We start from the raw sequence: 23789 nt of genomic DNA, 5'->3' as shown, positions 1-23789 counted from the left end.
AATGGAGCAATGCCAGCAGCTGATGCCCAAAGCCACAGTCTGACACCAAATCACTTTACTATGCTTGGAACCGTGTCCATATTTACAATATCAATAGAGCATTTTAAAATAGACATTTCTGAAGCTAGAAAGCTAAGAAAACTGAGAGCTCTCTGAGACATTAAGGAGGCAATTCAATCTGTAAAGGAAAGTCTGAATGAGGAGCTTGGCAGTGGAGGGAAATAAAGATTCTAATCGGAGAAGTCTAGTTGATTACGGAGTATAATAACAGTCAGGTGTCTGTGGATTAGTGCTGACGCAGGAGTCTGAGCGTATGAAGGAATGAGGAATACAAGAGCATAATCAGTGCTGAAGAAAAGAAGAGGCAGAGTGATGGAAGCACACGCTGGTCAGAAAAAAAGCTTTGAATTCAAGTGGCAAAGTCCCTTTTAGTCCATTTCAATGCCAACACAGTAACACTACTCTGTCAACAAGCAACCGATACTGTAATGCCGACATTTATGTTAAAATATCATGTTGTTAGTGGGCAGCTGTTATTTACCCACTAAAGAAAGAAAATGGGTTGATTTATGTTTCATACAAGCATGGTGCTCTTTTGCTTTGTGCTGAAAAATAGTTAACCTCCTCATTGGACTATGGTTGAGAAAAGTAACATATTTGGAAAGCTCGCATATGAAAAGCTTGCCTATGCACAGTAATAACAAAGAAACCCTCTGGTTTGTTTTATATCTGGGAGGTGTTTTTGAACTGTTAAAACATTTAAATATCGAAGAAGCTTTGAAAGTGTGTAGTTATGGAATGTTGTCGTTTTTTTGTCTTTCACATTTTGTTTTGTTTTCCTAAAGCAGCATGGGGTAAATTGAGGATTGGTGTTTGATGTATGATAAAACGTGTTATACAATGAGGGGGAAATAATAAATCAATAAATCAAATGCAATTAATTAATCAGTCAAATCAACAAACCAATCTGCAATTATTAAATCAGATATGACACTGTTAAAATGTGCACACTACTGCATAAAAAAACTCAAATATATGTTGCTTTTAAATTTTCTACTTAAAAAACTATAAATAAACACAATGTTTGAACAATTGATAATAATGTTTCACATTGATAATATCCAGTTATCGTATTTGGATATAAGCATATTAAAATTATATCTGTGAAATGATGTCACTCCGAAAACTGAAGTTAATGGCTACTGAAATTCAAGCATCCCTATTCTATGAAAAGACATTTTAAAATCGATAAAAAAGAAAACAGTTTGAAGGTGTTACACTTTTTTTTTACAACTGGTTGTTGTTTGGTAGTAGTAATAATAATTAAAATAAAAAATAACAATTAAAATAAATGATAATAATTAAAATAAAAAAATAAAAAAATAATAATTGTTGTGGTCGTTGTTTTTCCATTACATAAAATGTTAAAATATTTATCTTATTTTACATTTAATTATAAAAAAAAGTCAAAAATGCCCTAATATAAATGAAGACAGAAATTCATGCACAATGCTATTGCCCCTAAGGAAAACAACATGTGTAAAATTTTATCCCACTGATAAAAAAAATGAAATTAGGAAATATTTAAAATGCATAAATCCTGTACTTTGACATATAAAAAAAATGCCAGGCTTTGTGAATTGTTCCACTGTTTCATAATACATGCATTAATATACAGTATGCACACTTCAAACATACATCCTTGTGTTGTTTTGTTTTGTGTGCGTATGTGTGTGTGTGTTTTGGGTCCTGACCTTGGAGTGTGTGATGGAGAGTGTGTCCACCCACACGCGCCAGCCGCCCCACTCGTACTTAATGGCGTGATAAAGAAGAATGCGAAAGATGGCGTACACCATCTCCGTGATCTTCTGCTCCTCGCTGTTCTTGGGGTTTATAAAGCACAGAGAGAGCATCCACTCCTGCCACACAGAGCACTGCAACAGACTCCTACACAAAACAATGAGTGCATACTAATTCCAGAACACACATAGATGATGATGAAAATCAGGATATGATACAGTACTAGACACTGTGTGTGTCGACTTTTTTTAAACTAAATTCTGCTTAATATCACACTGGTGTGACTATCAATTTGCTGGTGCAACTCATACATGTCAACATTTTGACAACCCCTTTATCAAATCTCATTAACCTTTTCTTCACTGTTTAATTTAAACATTTTGATTGAAGAGCAGCAAATTAATCTCTCATTTAGATTTTTCACTTGATTACATTAAATAACAAAGGTGTCACTTAAAAAATGCACAGATTTATAATGAAAGCATTCAATTGCTTTCCTAAATTTTTATGCTCATTTAAGACAAAATTAGTAGTGTTTAAAAGAAAACCCACCAAGATCGACATGTTGTTGTTATTTAATAATAATAATAATAATAATATTATTATTATTATTATTATTATTTAACTACCAATTGATAGCACTGCCTTAGGAGTGATATTAAAAGACAAACATGCCAAAAGTGGAACAAAAAAAAAAGAGCTAGAGTGCGTGTTCTTTTCTACACTTTCAAGTCACAATCACCTGACCACTAAACAGAACTGTGAGATCAAGTGAGAAGTGTGTTATTTCAGCAATTTAGTCTCTGTGATTCCAACCAGTTTAAAGCCCAATAAATACGTTCTGTCATTCTTAACAGTGCTGATCCAGAAAGCAGCAGACATACTGTGTAAGAATGCAGTTAGATGTTTCAATCCACAAATTATCAATTACCATTGTTTTACAGTGGTAACCATAGACTTGTGACAGAAAAGTGGCACAGTGTGTTTGTGTGTGTGTGTTATATCCACTGAAATAGGAGTTTAGTCACCTAACATACATAGGAATAGCAAGATAATACACTTAAATTTGAATAAGTTATAGTACATTTTTTATGTTTCTCTAGATCTTTGCTGTTTATTAAAATGTTTATTATTGTTTCCAACATATTAATTAATTAATTAATTAATTATTTTTAAGTAAATATTACACAAAACAAATCAAAAGGTTTTTGGACAACTTTATTATTTTATGTTCAATCCACTTAAAATTGTAAAAACAATTATGTTAACTTAATTAATTTGTGTTGTGACACAATGAAGTAAATGTGTGCAACCCAGCATTTTTTTACAGTGTTGATCCCAACCCAAGCTTCAATTACACTCAGATCAAGCTAATGTCAATTGCTTTTGAGACAAAACTTTAATATTATTAATATGACATGTACAGAATTACTAAAACAAGTGCTGGTTCCACCATTTGTAGAACTTGAAGCCAACGCTCTCAAATGTTAGTTTGGATCCCTAAATACCTATATAAACTGAAAAGTCTATTTAATTAGCAAAGCACTTGTCAGTAATAAAGTTGGAAGTAAAATAATTGCGTTGCAGGTTTTCTGATGGAGCTAAAATGTTTATTAATGGGCTACAGTGCTCTTAGTGCAAAATTTATACCCAAACTATACTTTAGACTCAAAACATTTTCCAGAAGGAGGCTTAAAGGAAATGTACTAAAAAGCTAACATGTTTTCTGCTTTGTGTAAGTGTTCATCTATAAGCATTACTGTATAAAAATGTTCCAATACAAGGTTAACGTCACTGTAGCTTTTCATTCATGTACAATATCTAGGTAAGTGTGTGTATAGCAGTAATTCTCACCTGCGGTTCTCTCGGCTGTTGTTGAAGAGTTTAATCATGTCTGAGAGGAAGATACGCCGCACTTCCATGCTTTCTGCCTCAGGAGGAGCATTCTTTAACAGGGCCGCTATGACTTTCAGGATCTCTGATAGAACAAAATATACAGTATACCTTTAATGCACATGAACCTTTCTGTTGGAAGCTGTTTTGTTTTCTATTCACCAACGAATCCTTAGAAAAAGCACCAATTGCATTAAAAATCCAATGCTGATAAAAAGTAAATAGAGAAATCATGAGATCGTTTCATTCTTAAAAGATTCATTTCTGAAATTTCTTGTCACACAGAAGACTAAAATTGCTAAAAAAAAATGTACTATACTATATAGTATAAACTGCCATTTTGGGAACACATTTTAAGTATATTAGAAAACAGCTACTTTGTAGCTTTATAATAACACTATTTAACCATCGTCTGTTTAAACAAATGCAGCTTTGGTAAGCAAAATATTAGTTTTTTTTTCTAATTAAACTTTACTTAAGCAAAGTTTTCTCTACGTGTCTTTGTTTCACAGCATACTTTTTGATGGTTTCGTAGTCGTCTGTCTATTTGTAAGACACAATGTTTAGCCCTCCTGTGAATTATTTATTCTTTTTTTACATACTTCCCAAATGATGTTTTTAGTTTGCTGGAATCATTTAAATTTAATATTCTTAAAGACAATATTATAAGCTGCCTTTTTTTCCTCGGTTGTCTACAGCAGGGGTGGCCAAACTTTTTCTTATGAGAGGCCAAAATCCAAACTTCATTGAGGGCTGTGGGCCAAAAGTAAATATAGCAAACTGTATTACATAAAAGTTGCCACGAGTAATTTCCTAATTTATTTTCCTAATATTTAAAACCAGAAAACATTGCTTTATATGAACTAATGCAGTATAATTTTAAAAATATAGATATAATGAACGTATTAGAGTAAAAACAAAAAAATCCCTTTCATTACACAATCCCGAACACACAAGTCGAGCTTTTGCACTAATTTTCTCACAATGTGCATTGTCCTCTTTTCGTCGAGACAGCATTTACTTTTTTAAATATGATTAATTTACAACATATAATTAAAACGTTTAATTTCAGTTTTCTTTTTTGTAGCTCAACTCAACAATAAAACAAACAAAAAAAAGGATAATAAAGCCCAAAGTGTCTTTTTTTGCCAAAGATACATGAACTTGTATGTAGACCAAATTATTCATCAACCTTTACTGTTTTAGTTTGTGATGGTGATTTTTGAGAAAATGCCTCTGACAGTGAGGGAAAGAAGGACACTGATATAGTCTCGGAAAACTTTTTACAGAATTCGCATTTTGCATGCTATCTTAATCAAATTTGAAATATAAACTCATGAAACACTTGGCTTTCAAGGCATATTTTTTCTTGGACATTACAATAATGTTTTCCTCTGTTTGTATATGGAAAAACAAATAATGAACACAATACAATTTTTTTCTCATGACTTCATAATGTATAACTTTTTATATTTTTGAGCAGTGGCGGATTTAGGCATGGGCAATATGGGTGTTCGTACAGGGCAGCATCTTGCTGGGGTGGCACAGGGAGACTTCCCCAGTAAGCTTTGAGAGATACAATTTACTTTATGCAAATGTATTAATTTAAAGTGGTAATCCCAGAATAAAGACGTTAGGAGCCATTCACATTTGGAACCTTTTGCACACGCAAGTTTGCTATTCTCTCTGTGCAACCGTAACAATGCTGGTGAAAGCAAACTGACGCATGCGCGCAGAAAACCATTTCTGCGCACCTCACGCACTGCTCCTGTTCTTGTTTATGAGCACGCCGATAAAATATGCACCGCTCATGCACTGTGAAACCAGAGTAAAGGCCTTTTCTGTTACTTTTATGATACGAGGTGTGGACACGCAGCAAGTTTTGCAAGTTCACAAAACTGAAGCTTATAATATGATGATGATCTTATTTTCTAAGCATGGCTATGAAGCAGAAAGAAGGAATAGAATCAGGGAGGTAAGACTTAATAAAATTAATTCTCAGCCTTGAGTCGGGCTTAAGATAAATAGATAATTCTATAAAACATTTTTTTTGTATTCTACATTATTGTCATAATTAATATTCACGCAAACTATTTCTTAAGTGATGGCACATAACTCCAGTTTTGTCTTTACGTTGTTTTCCAGTTACATGTAGGATTGTTTTCTGTTAATTATTTAGAATAATAATTGTATAATGATAATAATATTCATTTTATTTATTGAATGCCATTTAGGGTGCCATTTAAGCTAAAACCGCCACTGTTTTTGAGCATTAAACTTCCCCTTTTACCATTTATTCATTCATTCATTTTCTTTTCAGCTTAGTCCCTTAATCTGGGGTCTCCACAGCGGAATGAACCGCCCTACTTTTACTAATGATACCTAGTTTGTGTTTGTAGCTTACTGGAGTCAAGAACTGTCACTATGTTAATTTAAATAGGTGTAAATGCCCAAAAGTGAGAGCTGGCTATCAGGTTAAATTCAAAATGACGATCTTTGTAAAAGGCATTCTCTCCAATGCTTCACATCATTCTCCTCCTCCTCTCAGTTGGAATGGTTGGCCAAATCAAAGGTTACTATGCCCTATTCTGGACATCTCTGGTCTACAGAATAAACCAGTGCTGGTCAATAACTTGCCTAGTTAACCAAATTCAATTAGTTAAGCTTTTAAAATAGAACTTTAAGTTCAATATTAGTATCTTGCTAAATAACAAGAAAAATATTATGTACCATCACCATGACAAAGAAATTAGCTGTTAATTTTTTGTTTCTCTGTTAAACTGTCTCTGTTGGTAAATATTGAAAAATAATTAATTTCACAGAAGGTTAATCATTTTTGTTCAACTATGTAAATGTAAAACAGGAAATATGTTGGGACAATTGTTATTGTTTACATCCCTCAAAATGGTCTATAACTGTGTATATATTGTACATTCCACAAACATAAACTTTAATATATATACTTTTTGACCCAACGCTTTTTTTTATAAACTGGGAAAATGACTGTAAGTATATTGTGGAATGAGTAAAAGTATGCTCCACATCATAAGGTCGGTATTGTCTAAACTCTGCCGCTAAAGTCATGGCTTCCTGGAACAGAGCGTTAGCTTAAACTGGAAAGATTGGTTGTTTAGATGAATTATCTAGACAATGTCAGCATGCATTAAGTTGAGAAGAGCAGATCAAGTTTCAGCCGTCACAGGGAGTTTAGACCTCGACAGCATCTGTAACCAATGCTCTCACTCGTTCCAGCAGAATTGTGTTGTTTCTACGCCTTACTCACTCAAATTAGAGTCACTGAACCTTACCAGTAGAAAATTACCTTTGCATGTATCTCTGCGCTTTTCAGGGTTTTTCGCTCTCCGAATCACCATTTGGTCCTGGTTTGTCCCAGAGTTTAATTTAAGAGAAACTTGTGCTTCCTCAGTTTGTTTGATTGGGTCTGACATGGCTAAAGACTGCAATCAGAGCCATTTAGTGGCTTCAACACAGATCAAATCAAAGAGACACACGAGAAAGCTGAAACTCGCTCTCTGATCATCTAGGAGATGGCCTTGAATCAGACTTTCGCTTTGCCGTCTCCGTCTGGACGTTATAAAATCGACCCAGAATTCCCTGCCATTCTTCTAACTGGCAAGTGGTCAAATCTGCATGTAAATTCGGCTCTAATCAGCTGCTTGCAGTACCTTAAAATTAAATCTCATTAGCGAAAAGCCTGATATGGATTGATATACAATATTAGTTTCACTTTCTGTATTAAAACCAGAGCATCTGATTGCTCTCTAACCCTGTTCTGAATTTAAAGGAAACACACGCATGCAACATTAAGCATAAACCAAGGCTGGAATTAAAAAGAATTCAGGCAAATAATATATTCAAAAAATCAGCTTTAGAAGGAAACCAACAACTATAGCGGGAAGCTAATTATTTTTTAATGTGTTTTTCATCTGAGCAATGGTGACCATCAAATGAGCTTCATTTGTCTGAGGTAACCGTATACCTCACCATTAAATGCAAGAAAAAATGGTGGCTTTTGATTTGCACCGCAACAGGCACAGAAATATGAAATGAGATTCTTGTAACACTATTATTGTAAATCAAGAGTAAAAATAAGCAGTGTTAAGTCATTTTACAATAAAAGGCAGGCTTTGATTGTGGTCTTGCCGCTTCCTCTTGTCTGGACAGCTTCCATTCGCACAAGAGGAAGGGCAGAATGTGCCAGCGTAATGGTGATCACTACTGCATCTCTGAACAGTCTATTTATATTTTGAATTTGAGATTTGATGATATGTACAGTTGAAGTCAGAATTATTTGCCCCCTTGAATTTTAGACCCCCTGTTTATTGTTTTCCCCAATTTCTGTTTAACGGAGAGAAGATTTTATTCAGCACATTTCTAAACATAATAGTTTTAATAACTTATTTCTAATAACTGATTTATTTTACCTTTGCCATGATGACAGTAAATAATCTTTTACTAGATATTTTTCAAGACACTTCTATACAGCTTAAAGTGACCTTTAAAGGATTAACTACGTTAATTAGGTTCACTAGGCAGGTGAGAGTAATTAGGCAACTTATTGTATAATGATGGTTTGTTCTGTAGACAGTTGAAAAAAAAAATTGCTTAAAGGGGTTAATAATTTTGACCTTAAAATTGTGTTGAAAAAAACTTTTGGGGTTAAAAACTACTTTTATTCTAGCTGAAATAAAACAAATAAGACTTTCTCCAGAAAAAAATATTATCAGACATATTGTGAATTTCCTTGCTCTGTTAACCATCATTTGGGAATATTTAAAAAAGAAAAAAAAAATTCAATGGGGGGCTAATAATTCTGGCTTAAACTGTATATAAAGTTATTGCATGTAGTTCAAATGGACCTTTAAGAAATAAGAGAAAAATACATTATTTATGTGAATAATAAGGAAACATGTTGAATAAATAAAAAATATAAAAAAATAAATCAACCTATTCTTTAAAATCCTTTTATACCATGTTTTCATAACTAGTTTAGTGCAGAATCACGTTTTATAATCTATAACATTCATAAATGTACATACTGAAAACTAGCCCACCAGTAAACTTAAATAAAATTTTAAAAAGTAGTTTCCTTAAACATGAAAAAACAAATCATGTTCATTTTCGTTTTTACATAAACAGAAAATTAAAAACACAACACATAAATCCATTATAACCAACAAGCATTATGATATTAGGCATAAAACAATACAAATTTTAATTGAAACAAGTGTACATGCAGGAAATGTACTATACAAAAACCCACATAACTCACTTTTGATTTCAAATATGTGCTAGTTTTTTTGCAAATTTTTCTTGTTTGATGATAAATATGATTAATATATAATGATTAAATAAGTCACAGCATGTTTAAAATTATTAACAGAAAATAATGTTAAAAATATATAATAATTAAATTATATAAAAATTAAATGTCAATATTAAATAAGTCACAGCATGCATCACATAATTTATTTTTAAAAAATCATTACAATTTTATTTAATTGAATATAAAAATATCTTAAAATGCAATCGTGAAAAAAATAATTATGTAACGATATTACAGCTCAAGTTTAGTGTGCATATGTGTTATTGTGTCATTTAACTCACGTGGGTTTTGAATCTTCACTGTTGAGTCAGGGTCCGGGTGTTGTTTGTGAATGACCTGAGTACAGATCTGCTCTGTAAGAATCTGAAGAAAATCACACATGAGTTCTGGTTACTCACTGCTATTTAATACAACATCAAAATTTGAATGAGCAATAATAGTCGAGAACTTGGAAATAACACTGACCAGCCATAAAAGTCAGAAAAAAATGGTGTAACTTGTATAACTATTTTTTAAATTATAATAAACCACTACATGCTAACATGTCAAAAGCATTTGTTTTCATTTGGATTTAAGCATAACAATGACAACGAATTCACCAAATACAGAATTATATAGATAAAAAATTTATGAATCAGAAAATCCATGAGAAAAATTACACAAGAACAGACTTTGATAATTAAATATTAAATTAAAAGATAATAATTAAAGTTAAAAGGTAATTTATAATAATTTAATTATTCATTATTAAATATAACATCCAAGTTCATTCTCTGTGAATTCTTAATTACATTAAATTAAACACATTCAAAACATTTAATTGACTTTCAAAATCAGGAAATTGTCATTTGTTTTGATAGAGCGATTAGTACAAAAATCACCAAGTACACCAAACGTAACTCTGTGACTGAAGTTTGCACAGTGTGATGGTCAAAAACAAAGGGAGACTGACCTCGAAGAGCACGTTGTATGTTGTCACTGTGAACTGGTTTGAGTGGAGCATCAGTCGTTCAGTGAGCAGAGAGAACAGGCCGTGAGCCAGCATCACCTCTGACTTTCTCCTAAAACACAGAGCATTGAAAAAAAATCTGAACAAAAAAGCTAACCCCAGACTATAATCTACTTCAAATCCCGCCAGGACCCCAACAGGGCAAAACTGCAGCCCAGAACTTATGAAAAAAAAAATCTCTTCATAGTCACAAAATGAAGCTGTATCTATTTTAAAAGCACTTGGTGGTCAGAATTCCTTCAGGGGGAAATTCACATCAAGCTAATGGGATTATAAACCAAAGTGAGCTTTATCTATCAAACGCGGCAGAAACTGCATTTGGAAAAACACTCACATGATTACAGACTTTGACTACATTAGCGGATAAATATTTCTACGCTGTATGAATTAATAGTGGAGCGAGGGGTAATTTGTTATCAAAACAACCCAGCTATATGCACTCTGGGAAATGACCTAGCCGCTTATTTTAAAGCGTTCGTTTTACTCACTGGATGGTATGCTGGGCGATATTTCTGCTAAAAATTTATGGCTACACCGTTCACTAGACTCATTTGAGCACGTATTAAAAATAAGGTTAACGTGTTATTGTATTAATATGATTGACTGTTATCAAAAGCTTTAATTCCAAGTAATAAAAATTACTCACTTTGGTGACAAATACTTGAGAAAGTAGCCCAAGACTTTGAGAGCCTGCACACGAATCCCTTCACTTTTGGATGCCAGCAGCTTAAAGATGACCCTGTGTTATTCAAAAAAGAGAAAATGTGTTATTATAAAAAAAAAAAATTATACATGCTAAACAAATACTGAGGAAATTTAAAATGAAAGGAAACAAAATATTAAAAAAAATACAGAAATAAAACAAGCAGATAGCAAGAAAACAAAAGTACAATTAAAATTTCAAAACAACCCTGTTTATTATAAGACTTGTTTTGAGAGGTTGAAAAATGTGTTTCTACTATTTTCTCAGTGTTTATTTTCCAACAAAGGAAATTACCCAACACACACAAAAAAACTTTTTAAAATGTTTAAATTTAAAATAAAAAAAAAATTGACATCTGAAAACCACATTTAAGTCTTTAAGTGTAGATATAATAAATGTGGTTTAACATTTGATGTGGGGTTTTCTTTTTTTGTTATAAGATGTTCAGTTTTATTTCTTTATTTTCTGGGAGGTAATTTGCTTTTGCTAAATATTGGTGTAACGAATCACAAATCTCATGGTTCGGATCACACTTTCCATTTATACAAACATATTACTGCAAACCACTGGTTTTAACAAACAGAACTTAGAATCTGTAATTTTAATAAATATAAAAATCAAGAAAAAACAAGCTGAAAAATAGGAAAATAATCAATACAAAAAAACTATCTTTGCTACTGTTGCTGATAATTTGTAAAGCATTTCATATTTATTTTCAATTAATGATTCAATAAATCCCACATAAAACTTCATGTTTCATTATAGGTGTAGCATATTTGAAAACCTATTCAGTGACATCATTTTGATGGTTGGTTGTCGCCACCTATTGGCTACACAATGTAATTACTACAACATTCACCAGCGTCAAGTTCCATTAAAATCTGATTTTAATCTTTACCATAAACATTAGTGTATATATCTGAATTATAAACTGTTATCCCAGTACTTCTGTGTTATTTAATTGTCTGTACTGAACTGAAAGATTTTTAAAACTGAATCTCTCTCCATCAAATGCAAATATGAATGCAGCGCTTCGAAGGGTTATTAAACATATGCAAATCTTTATCACTTATCATTCATGTTGCGCAGGTTTTCATGATCTTTCAATGTTTTAATTGTGCAGCTTTACAGTGAATGCATTAATGCAGGCTAAACAATCAGTGACAGAAAACACTATTAATTAATAACCTAAGAAAGCATTTTCACCACAACACCACATGTCACCACACACCAACTTCTGCCATCATCATTATATTTTACAGGTAAGCCGAAATGCTTTCATACACGTGATTTGAATAACGCAGGAGGCGATCTCTCTGCAATTGTTGTAAATGTTACATTAACCTACAAGTTCAAAAAAGTTATTAATCTGTGGGTGAGGTGCGTTCCAAACTGTGGAACCATGATCCGTCACACCCCTAATATATATACACTGAGAAAATGGAAAAAACTATTTTATCCTATTGAGATAAAGAAAATGATCAGTGACACAGTCTGGAATGTACACAAAGATGATGAGTACCTAAGTAAGTAATAAGTAATAGTAGACTATCCCACTGTCTATATATTCAAATAAATGTGCCTATATCTTTCTTGAGTGGAATTTGATGGAAGTGTGATTTGAATGAGGTTGTCAGATGTAAAATGAAAGTGAGGCCCTCTGTTTTATCGCGACGAGCCGTCTAGAAGCCCCCCGCTAGCATGCACATTTAACCCCATGGCTGTCAGTGGAACTAGCATGTCTATAAAAGCTTTGGAAATGTAAATGCCTGCATTTTAGTAGCTCGTATGATGTATATAGGTATCAAATGAACATAAGAAAGTATTTTTATAGGTTGAGAAGGATGGGCATGTCTCTGCTAAGAATGAGGTACTGTGGTTTCCCGTTTTTCCATTGGGAATAACTCAAATGTACTTGTCAGGTTTTTTTTCCCCAAGATCATTTATGGTTTTTAATAAAGGTACGCGTTAAAGAATGTTAACGTCTGGGGCGCAGCTCTCACCGGATTCCGTTCCGCTGATCGAAAGCTTGAACCATTGAGCCAGGATGCTCAGACATCAGTGCAACCAGAAGCTGGAGAACATCCATCAGATTATCATCCTGGAGAAAATATGTCACAATAAATAAGCATACATATGTCAGTCAGGTGTCATTCTGTACAAAACTGCTAAATATATCAAATAAAATAAAATATTTATTTTTACATTCATTTGAATGTCAACATGCGTAAATTAAAGCCATTTCTAATCTAATGTTGAATCTCTGGACATAAACTTGTGCTCTTTATCACTGTATTATGTTATACAGTGAATATTATGTTAAAATATCTAAGATTGGCTATTTCACATGAGGGACTCATGGATAAATGTTTATAGCTGTAAAGTACAAATTATGGATTAAACTTAATTTAGAGCCATGGACATTCATGGTAGGAACAACAAATACTATGGAAGTTCCTTTGTGTTTAACAGGAGAAAGAAAATCATATAGGAATGAAACAAGTAGAGGAAGAGTGAGTGAAATATCCCTTTAAGATCTACTAGCAGGCATAACTGAGAAAAAAAATGGTGACCAAGCGCCATCTAGTGGCAGTTACAACACAGACAGTACATTCTTTCAATAAAAGGGTATAATTACTAATCTGCATTGATCTACAGTGAGATACTATAACGTGGTCAAACAGCTGATACCTGTTTAAAAGACACAAAAAAAAATTTGAAATGACAGTAGGTGCATTAGGGTACCTCATGCATTGTGAGCAGGTAGTTCAGAATACTCTGCAGTTCATCTTCTTTTATGCCATGATCCTGTATTCAAAAGACACAGAAGCATGTGAAGTGCAGTGAATTTAAATTGTTTAATTCAGATTTATGTATGTTATTGGTTACGCAACTGTACCTTCATTATAAGCTGCTTGACAAACAGGAGCAGAAACGCTCGGAGAGAGTGAATCTCTTTTTGATTGGGTCTGGGTCCATCTGAACACATGAAAAAACAGTAGATACATTCTATGGGTCTGAAAATTTATCCTATTTAATGTAACTGTGATTTAGTCAAATGATATTTGAATGAGACAAAAAAAATGTGGTACTACTCTGGTAATTACATAAAAAAAAACACTGAAAGCCAAATTTTTTGGTTATTGTGGGGATCTTCAGCATAAACCTGCCATTCCCATTTAATCTGGAAATACTCTGCTAAATACTAAGGCCAAACGGTATAAGAACATTAGAAATATCTAGAAGTTAAAATCTTTTTTCAGTCTGGAACAAAATCCTTTAAACTATACAGTGGAAGAACTAAGACGTCAATTTGTATGCAAAAACCCAGAATCGAGTTAGCATTTTAGCAGTTTCGGTTCCCTCGTCCCAAAGACAAAGGCGTTTCGATTAAATCACTTAAATAAGATTTGTGGCTACCACAAACTCAAGATACTTTCAAGTTTTATTCTACAACATAAAAAACTAAAGGGCGATGTTGGAGACATTACACGTGATCGAGCTGAACTGGTCTGGAAAGCTGCTCAATTGCATTGGGCATTTTGGATTTGTCTGTTATTTAAATATTTTCATAAATAGTATTTTATAGTGTGTATTATTTTTCTAATTGGGAACTCATATTATAATGCATATGGATAATGCCATCACTTGTAAAGACTGTTAAGACAGATTAATTTGGTAATCCTTTATTTTAATTAAATTATATTATAAAGATACTGCTTACAAGTGCAGCTTGTCTCTTTCCTTCCGTCAGTAATGCAAACGTGTGAATAAATGTGTAAAAAATACATACACTTTAATGTGATTAATTTTTTTGTCGACTTTTTTCTTCACCTAAACACATTTAATTTTTAATTGACATAACTGCAATATTTATACTCCTCCATAAAATTTATAGCATATGTGGTATGGGCTGCTTTTCGCTGTACTTTGTGACAAAAAAAACTATATTGAATGTTGTTCTGTGTCCATGATGGAACTTTCAGGTATATAGACTTGTCCCTCACACCTCATTTCTGTCATCTTTTACTAAGGTAAGCGGGCTGAATGCACGCGAGTGATACACTTATTTAAATATGTCTAATGATAATACTATGTAGGCACATTTATACATACAGTTTTAAAACATTTACAACAACCATAAAGCAAAACAAAAACGTATTCCCCATGTAAAAACTATCCAAAAAGCATGTCGGTCTATACAGATGTGTTTTTGCATATTTATTTATTTATAATATGTAGCGTGTATTATAATGTAATAAACCAAGAGATTAAATCTTCGTCATGGACCATATTTTTAAAAATAAGCTTGAAAAGTTTATTTCACAGGCGAGCGCCCCCGAAGGCACTGTAGTCCGTTTATAGCCTTATGTTAGCTTTTCAATTCTTGCGTTTGCATTTAAGATCCAACAGTGCTAAAAGTTGTATTTTCATTTGAGGATTATCCAGTTGGACAAAACGTGTAAATGTAATGAACTGTGTTTGAACACAGAACTTATTATTTGCAATCTTCAAAAAGTCTATGGGAAAATCCTGTGGGGATTTTATGAAGGAAACCAGTATTATATTAGCAGCGGATTGGCCTACAAGGTGACGTCATAGTTCCTCCACTCTATTGTGACAATAAACATAAAAATAGCATTGCATGAATGAATGAAAAAAATTCATACATACATACATGCATACATCCAGTACATGCATACATACAGTACACACATACAGGGGTTGGGCAATTAAACTGAAACACCTGGTTTTAGACCACAATAATTCATTAGTTTGGTATAGGGAGTCTTTTTTTGGCCAATACAGCCTCAATTTGACTTGGGAATGACAGACACAAGTCCTGTACTTTGCCCAGAGGGATTTTTAACCAATCTTCCCAGCAGAATATTGGCCAGGTCACTACGTGATGTTGGTAGAGGAAAACAGTTCCTGACTCGCTCCTCCAAAACACCCTGAAGTGTCTCAATAATATTTGGCTCTGGTGACTGTGCAGGCCATGGGAGATGTTAAACTTCACTTTCATGTTCATCAAACCACTCTGTGACTAAATTTGTCTTTCAGCTTCATTCATTGTCCAACCCTTGTACATGCATACATAAATATTGGTCTTAGGCTTGTGGACACTACTCCAGCATCACATGGATGCATTTATTCCCTCGTCTTCAAACATGTTGAGAAGCTGGTTTAGACTCTTACCGAGACCCTTGGGTGTGATTCCGCTACGGTCCAGTGGGTTTACAAGCCAGTAGAAATACTTGAGCGTGTGCATGACCTGCAGTACGGTCCCAACTCTGCGGATAGCATTGTAGATGGTGACAGTGCTGATGAACTCTGTAGCCAGGTAGGTGTAGAGAACCAGCTGTACCTGTTGGGGGCAGCAAAACTGTTCCAATCAGCCTTGAAGGGAACACTTGAGAAAACAAAAAACTGGTAAACTAATAAACTACTCAGCATTCTGTATAAACGTGTAAGAGACCTTCGCAGGGGCATGAATCCAGATGGTAGGGTTGAAGAGGATGTGGTCACACAGCTGTTTCAAGAGCAAAACACCAGTAGGAAGGTTGCTAAGGTAACGGGCGAAGGCAAGGACGATGTCCAGCACAGGTCGTGTCACATGTACTTTGGAAGACTGAGAAGAAAACACAAACATCGAAGCAAATATCAATAAATTTAACCAAACAAATGTGTATAATAGAAACTGAATCAGTGCAGGTTTTTGTAAGTTTTAAGATTTTGCTGCATCACAGCACAACTTGACATTGGTCTCAGGTTTCTAATGTTCCTATGAACCTAATGTTGGCTGATTGGCAATGTGTAGAGGACTGACTGACCGAGTGTAAAAATCTCAAGAGAATGCTTTCACTTCGTTACTCTTAAAGGTGCAGCTAACACGAACTAGTGTTGTTTGTTTGGGGATTCAAGCACAAACGTCCACAATCCAAATTGTAACCAAGTATTATTATTATTATTATCTGCCTTATCTGCCATAAATCTTTAAGGCCTAGACACTTAAAACTGGACCAGATGGTTGCGCTCCATTTGGGGAGAGACTGGCAAATAATCAGCCAACAGGGGTGATACGGAGATCAATTCTTCATCTGTTAGTCTGACTGAATAATATTACAACCAATAATCTGACTAATTAATTAATTCTGATAATTATAACATGTTAACTTGACTTTGCAGCCTTTTCATCATAAAACTAAAAAACTTCACTTCATCATAAAATTAAAACTCAAAGGTTGACAGCTTAATGTAAATTTTGTGTCTTATAAGCAGGTTGCCATCCAGCTCAGGCACGGTTTTTTAACGTTTAGGTTACTGTTTCACAAGGATTTTACATGTTTTTGTTTTATTAATATGTTAGATAATTTATTTTATAAACAACTGTAATTTTGACTACCTGTTTTGACAAACAGTGAAATAATCCCATTAATGTTCATGATAGAAAAATTAAAATTTAAAATAAAAAGTTTAAATAAAAACATTTAATCTGAACTAATTAATTTACAACATTATTTACAGAAATTAAAGGTTTACCTTAAAGTATAAATATAGATTAATCACAACAAGAAAAAAGATGAATAAATGTTAAATTTGTAAGCTGGCTTTCTGGCTTTATTTTTTCAAAAGCAACTGCAGTAGTCATTAAATCTAGTTAAACCATTTCTGTTTGTATTTTGATGTAATGACCTGAGGCCAGATGGGACCTTCAGTGTGGAAGAATATTACGGTAGGCTGTGAGGAAGAAAGTGAATGCTTGCAAGGTAAAGGGAAAAAAACACAAAGCTTCTCAAAGCATAAAAAACATAAGGTCTATTTCTATTTCCATTTATCTAAACAGGAGGCAAAGGACAGGGTTTTTGAGCAATTAAAGTGTTTTTCTAGGTTATGAAACAGATGATCTTGTGACATTCTGTTGTGCTTGCTATTAAGTATACTTAGCACTTTTTTTTTCTTTTTCAGTGTTAGCCAGCAACTTCTTGTTTTAATAAGGACTCCCTAAAACCCATTTTCATATCATAAGCTGCTTCAAACATTAAAAAAGACCTTGATTGATATAAATATTGTTCTGTGTTCAGCTTTAGCAGGACATTAACATTTTAATTCATGTAAGACAGTAGATTATGCAGCCTTTGGATGCACATTGATGTATGCACATTCATTGTGCACAATGCACAAAGTGATTTTCCTTTTCATGTTTGGCACTGACCTTCTCCAGTGAGTAACCGATGACCAGAAAGCCCTTGCAGGCCAGCACCTGTTCTTGCATAGCTACAGAGCCCTTCAACAGCTCCATCACAAATGACAGTAGTGTGCAACTGAGGGGGTAATTAAATGTACAACAGGTTAGTGCAAATATAAACACCAAAAAAAAGGGGGGAAAAGATTAATAAACGTTACATTTGTAAGCTGGCTTTCTATATTTTCAAAAGCAGCTGCTGTAGACATTAAATCTGGTTAAATCAATTGTTGTTTGTTTGTTTTATCAGACAATTTTAACAAAAATATACAAACAAGTCCAAGTAAACTTCAATTCATACATAGTTTAAAAAATGTTGAGGATGAAATACACAAAAAGCCCAAGTTGTTGTTTAGTTTTGTTTGCTTTTTTTGCATACAGTTAATTAATGACGTGACCCGGAGCTGTCCAAATCCAAAGCAATCGCATAAATGACTTATGCAGGCATATGATAACTTTATATAATGAATATACAGTACCAAAAACCTGAACACATTCTAACTTTGGTTTATGTGTCATGTCTTGTTGTTGATCAAGATGCATCTTTTGTTTTTGGGTATTACATAAAATTTGGATTAAAAAAGTTATAATAATAAATTCACATAGTTCATCAAGGACATGGACTATAAAAAATTTTATAATCAATGAGTCATGACAACAAATGTTTTTATATTAATCATAACTGGACCTTATAATGTAGGTCTTGTGCTGAAAGGATAAAAGATCATGTTCCTTCAATATTATTTTTTTAAATTTCCTACTGTGAATATATGAAAATACCATTTATGATTAGTAATATGCATTGCTAAGAACTTTTTTTTAACTCAGATTTTCAAATAGTTGCATCTCGGTCAATGTTCCATTGTCACATTTATTAAACTACGTTAATCATATTTCAACTTATTATTTTATGTTATACAAGCACTTTTAAGTCGGTTTAAAGTAATTTTAGTTAAAACTTCAACTTAAAAAATTAAGGCAACCATGTATTTTATTTTTTAAGTGGAAAGTAAATAAACACATTTTCATCTTAACATTTTAATATGATGGAGCTCCAGATATTTAATAAAGAAAAATTATTTGAAAAGCTAGTTGAGCAAGAACATCATTCAAGATTGGCCCAGGTTGATACATTTATACACCTCCAGGTAACACATTTATTAGTATATGGCTAAAGTTAAATATTTAACTTTGTATTGGCTCATATTCAATGTACACACATTAAATACCATTAAATAACACTGAGCGCTGACCACACATATTTAATAAGCATGTCATTGTGTCTAACAAGTTTAACAACTTTATAAGGGAAAAAAAACATCAACTTAATTTTCAGTTTCTCCGGGTTAGAACAGCTCAGTCTTTTTCCCCCCACTGAGAAACATTTTCATTCAGGCCCTCATGCTAAGCTGATGTGTTCTCACCAGACGGAGGTGTCCAGCTCATCACCGCTGTGCTGGAGGAAATCCAGCTGTGCAAACAGGGGGAATAGGACCTGGACTCCTCCTATAGAGTGAATGGCACTCTGAACCGAATGTGTCACCACAGCCTTCACATCCTGAGATGTAGAAAGATTTAATGTTAGATTTGCTTCATAAATTAAATTCAATGTTCCTACATAAATTCCTTCATAATAAATATATCCTCCTGTCATTCTGCAACAAATATTTCAGAACAAGAAGGTTATATCCTAAATCTGAGATCTACTGATGCATGGTGTGAAGGGGTGGTGGATAATTAAATACAGAGGGACAGCTGTGAGGTTCTTCTTAATGTGCTTCTAATCAGACGAGTGCCCTCCCAGATGGCACAAGACTGCACGTTCATAAAATCATTGTCAAAGAGGGAATGACTGCATCTGTTCGGCATGTGAAGGTGCCATCAGATCTTAAGAAGACTTTATGAACGGAAAACAATTAAGAATTAATTGAAAATGTCATTTGTTCATTACTTTGAACCATTTCGGATGCCTCCTAAACTTTTAAGTGTCACTCTTATTAAACCTTTTTTACATTGGCCTACTGGATCATTTTGTTGACATATTTAAATAAAAAAAAATTGCATCAAAAGTTGAATAAAGTAATTGTAGTTATTTTTTATTAATATATATATATATATATATATATATATATATATATATATATATATATATATATATATATATATATATATATATATATATATATATATAAGTATTTATTATATATACTATATATATTTTTTCAAATAATTCATGCAAGAATATTTTTCTCTATTGTTTTCTTCTGGCCTTTAAATTTCACTAGAATAGTAGCTCCTTGCAAAATAACAAATAAAATATTATGTAGGGACATCATGGCAAAGACAAAAGAAATTAGTTATTAAAATTATTATGAATAATAGTAATGTATAAAATGTGTTGAAAAAAATTTGAATTATTTGCAAAAGCATTAAAATTTCACAGGAGGGCTTATAATTGTTTAATATATTAAAAAAAAATTGTTATATATATTTGGTGCCATTTTTAATGTTCTTTTTTTTCTAAAAAGCATCTACCCTCCTTTGACTTGTTATAAACCAGTTGTGAAATTTTGAAGAATGTTTTACCCACAATGGATGTCAACGGTTACAAATTTACAACATTCTTCAAAATATTGTCATTGCGCTCGACAAAAACTAAAAAGTCAAACAGGTTGGATTAAGTCAAGAGTGAGTAAATAATGAAAGCTATTTCCTTTTTGGGCGAAGCCAAATCCCCTTTAACTGCCCCACCAAGAAAAAAATGCTTGGATTGCATTTCTTAACTCCTAATGTCACTAGATAACACACTTGCATTGCATTTTTTTCCAACACATCCCATAATTTCTAAAATGTCAGCCTCTACCAAATGGTAAATATGTCGGTTTATGGTAAAAGTAGTGGAATTAATAAATACTGTATACTACGAAAAATCTGAAAATATGAAATTTTAGACCAATTTATTTTAAAATGTAATCAATATTAAAACATTTTTGAATACTAAATCACCTTTATTTTTGAAGTATGCCATAAAATATTTCATATTCTCATTTACATGATTTTGGTTTTATTGTAAAAAAATACAAATAAAAATCAAGAAAACAAGTGTAGTATATATATTTTTTGTAAACCAACAATGCGGTGTAGTGTAAACCGTTAGTTAAAACAGTCATTCTTTAAATGACTTTAACAGTCATTATTTAAAACAGACAAAACATGGTCAACCATTTGGTAGAGCAGGCAGTTAAAGGGTTAAGATATTTTGAAGAATGAAGTTTACCAAACAATTCCTGGTCCCCATTGACTTCCATAGTAAGAAAGTAAATTATATGGAAAGACAAAATAAATTTTTTTGTTTTGATACACTATACCTGTAAATGCACCCAAAACTCTCTCTCTTATCTGTTCGTATTATTCCACTCAGAAATCAAAGATAAATATTCTATAAAGAAATTCACGTTTAAAGGCTTGTATTTTCCCTTGGTAACACTGTGTAACAGATTAAATGAAACACAGTTTCCAGCTTATGGAGCACTGGATGCAGCACAGGTGCGAGCTGTGTTTTGCTTAGCGAGATGATAAAATGGTCACATTGTTAATTATGTTAACGAATGATGATGAGCTTGTTTCATTCGCCCACCAGACAGCATCCCACCTGGCAGACCTGTTCTCTTCAGGCAGCTGCTTAGAGATGCTGATCCAGGTGTGATGAAGAAAAAGATTATACCTGCAGCATTAGAGCATGTGGCGAGTGCACAAAGATGGAGGCGTTGTCTTTGGGGGAGGACTCCAGACACAGCTGAGCATCAGTGGCCCTGGGATTATAGGTGAAGGCGATGCAGGCGGACAGTTTTCCATCATACAACAGCATCTTATGATGTTCTGCAAACAGCAGGTCACTTTCGGCCTTGTGCTTAAAAGTGCCCTGGATAATGATAATGAGAGAGAGAGAGAGAGAGAGAGAGAGAGAGAGAGAGAGAGAGAGAGAGAGAGAGAGAGAGAGAGAGAGAGAGAGAGAGAGAGAGAGAGAGAGACATGATCAAACTTTCAAAGTTGAAGTCAGAATTATTAGCCACACACCCCCCCCTCCCCCCTTTTTTGTTTTTATTTATTTCCCAAATGATGTTTAACAGAGCAAGGAATTTTTCACAGTATGTCTGATAATATTGGAGAAATCTTCTTTGTTTTATTTCGGCTAGAATAAAAGCTTTTAATATTTTACGAACCATTTTAAGGTCATAATTTTTAGCCCCTTGGAACTAATTTTTTTTCGATAGTCTACAGAACAAAAACTATTATGTTTAGAAATATTTTGAAAAAAATCTCTCCTTTAAACAAATCTTGGGGATAAAATAAACAGAGGGGCTAATAATTCAGGGGGGCTAATAATTCTGACTTCAACTGTATGTATCAGCCACAGGGCTTGACATTAACACCCGCCAAATGCAGATAGATTTCACCTGTGGCCACTAGCTACTTTGTCTAGTTGAAATTAGTGTCTAAATTGCCAGTGCTGCCTTGTCAGTAAACATTGGATTTTAGTTTAAGACCGACTGTCAATATGTGTGCAAATGTAAGCTTAATATCGAGAAGCAGCAAGAACGATAATTGCGAACGATAAAACAGGTAAATACCGAATGAGAGGATGATCAGGCACACGGTGAGACATAGACGATTCTCGCTCACTGATGACAGTGTCATGCACACAGCAGATGTGATGCACACAATTGCTTAAAAGCTCCCGTGTCCTGTTTTCTTGTGTTTCTCTTTAAAATAGACTGTAAAAATGCTCATGCATGCACAGTCCTGCTGCTTTCAAGAGCTCAAAATTTTTGGTAAGCAGCAGCAGTTGCCACTTTCGCTTTAACCATTCTTTGAGTAGATCATTAATTGGCCTAACGTTACCCGCATGCGCGATTATCCTTTCATTATCGCACATGGAATGTTTAATTATCATCCCAAATAACATTGCTTTAACAGGAGATTAACTCTCCATTTATCTATACGTAACTGGTGATCTGGGACCTTCAGACTGGACAGAATGCTGTATATAGTTTTAGATACATGAGAATGCTTTTTTTAAAATGTCAATTGTTTTTTAAGAACATTTTTGTTGAATAAAAAGTAATATTTTGCTTATTTTGATGCATTATTTAAAATTTGTGTCAAGTAAATAATTAGCTTTGGTGTGGCCAGCGATAAATTTAATAAATCCTTAGAGTTAAGCCCTGAAAAGTCAAATATAATAAAATAAATTGCAATGCGACACTATGAAACCACAAGCCATTTGCTCATGCTCATTGAGCAAGGTCACAACACACAAAAAAACTTTAATTAAGAGGAGGAATGTGGAATGAACACACAATTTAAATCAAGTAATTTTAGCATGCCAAAGTCTAATTTTCCCAACAACAAAATTCTGGCTAGTGAAAATGGCGAGTGGCTAGTAACGTTTAAATCTACTAGCAATAGTAGCTGATGATCAAAAATGTTAATGTCAAATAAATAAATAAGTAAATAAATAAATAAATAAATTCAGACTGTCAGCCAGTGGATAAACCCAAAGAAAGATCAGTTGTTATACTGTTGTACAAAACTATATTGTTATTACTATTATTTTTATTTATTTGTATTTTTTAAATGTCTTAAATACTTTTGTTTTATTGTTATTATCAATTTTATTTACGTATTTGTTTACTTTGTATATGATATACATGTACCTGCTTTACTTAATTATTTAAAAATGACTTTTTTTAAATTATTTAAAAAACTATAAGCTCATTTGAATTTGACT

At 33.1% G+C, this 23789-nt stretch overlaps 1 protein-coding gene across 6 annotated transcripts in view; it reads right to left on the bottom strand.

Moving 5' to 3' along the window:
- Nucleotides 1–23789, bottom strand: part of lrba (LPS responsive beige-like anchor protein) — a 399767-nt gene that overhangs the window by 309241 nt on the left and 66737 nt on the right. For all 6 annotated transcript variants that reach the window (XM_056459670.1, XM_056459679.1, XM_056459695.1 and 3 more), the window contains exons 9-21: nucleotides 21723–21920; nucleotides 19423–19556; nucleotides 17969–18077; nucleotides 16232–16384; nucleotides 15952–16120; nucleotides 13652–13731; nucleotides 13498–13560; nucleotides 12756–12853; nucleotides 10696–10788; nucleotides 9993–10101; nucleotides 9322–9403; nucleotides 3655–3778; nucleotides 1755–1947 (exon numbers count right to left, since the gene is read on the bottom strand). In XM_056459670.1, the coding sequence (XP_056315645.1) occupies nucleotides 1755–1947; nucleotides 3655–3778; nucleotides 9322–9403; nucleotides 9993–10101; nucleotides 10696–10788; nucleotides 12756–12853; nucleotides 13498–13560; nucleotides 13652–13731; nucleotides 15952–16120; nucleotides 16232–16384; nucleotides 17969–18077; nucleotides 19423–19556; nucleotides 21723–21920 (1605 nt within the window). The remainder of the gene's footprint in view (nucleotides 1–1754; nucleotides 1948–3654; nucleotides 3779–9321; nucleotides 9404–9992; nucleotides 10102–10695; nucleotides 10789–12755; nucleotides 12854–13497; nucleotides 13561–13651; nucleotides 13732–15951; nucleotides 16121–16231; nucleotides 16385–17968; nucleotides 18078–19422; nucleotides 19557–21722; nucleotides 21921–23789) is intronic.

Source organism: Danio aesculapii, chromosome 1, assembly GCF_903798145.1.
Source record: "Danio aesculapii chromosome 1, fDanAes4.1, whole genome shotgun sequence".
In the NCBI taxonomy this organism is placed as follows: domain Eukaryota; kingdom Metazoa; phylum Chordata; class Actinopteri; order Cypriniformes; family Danionidae; genus Danio; species Danio aesculapii.
Note: the sequence above shows the minus strand (reverse complement) of the source record. Positions and strands in the feature narration are given on the sequence as shown.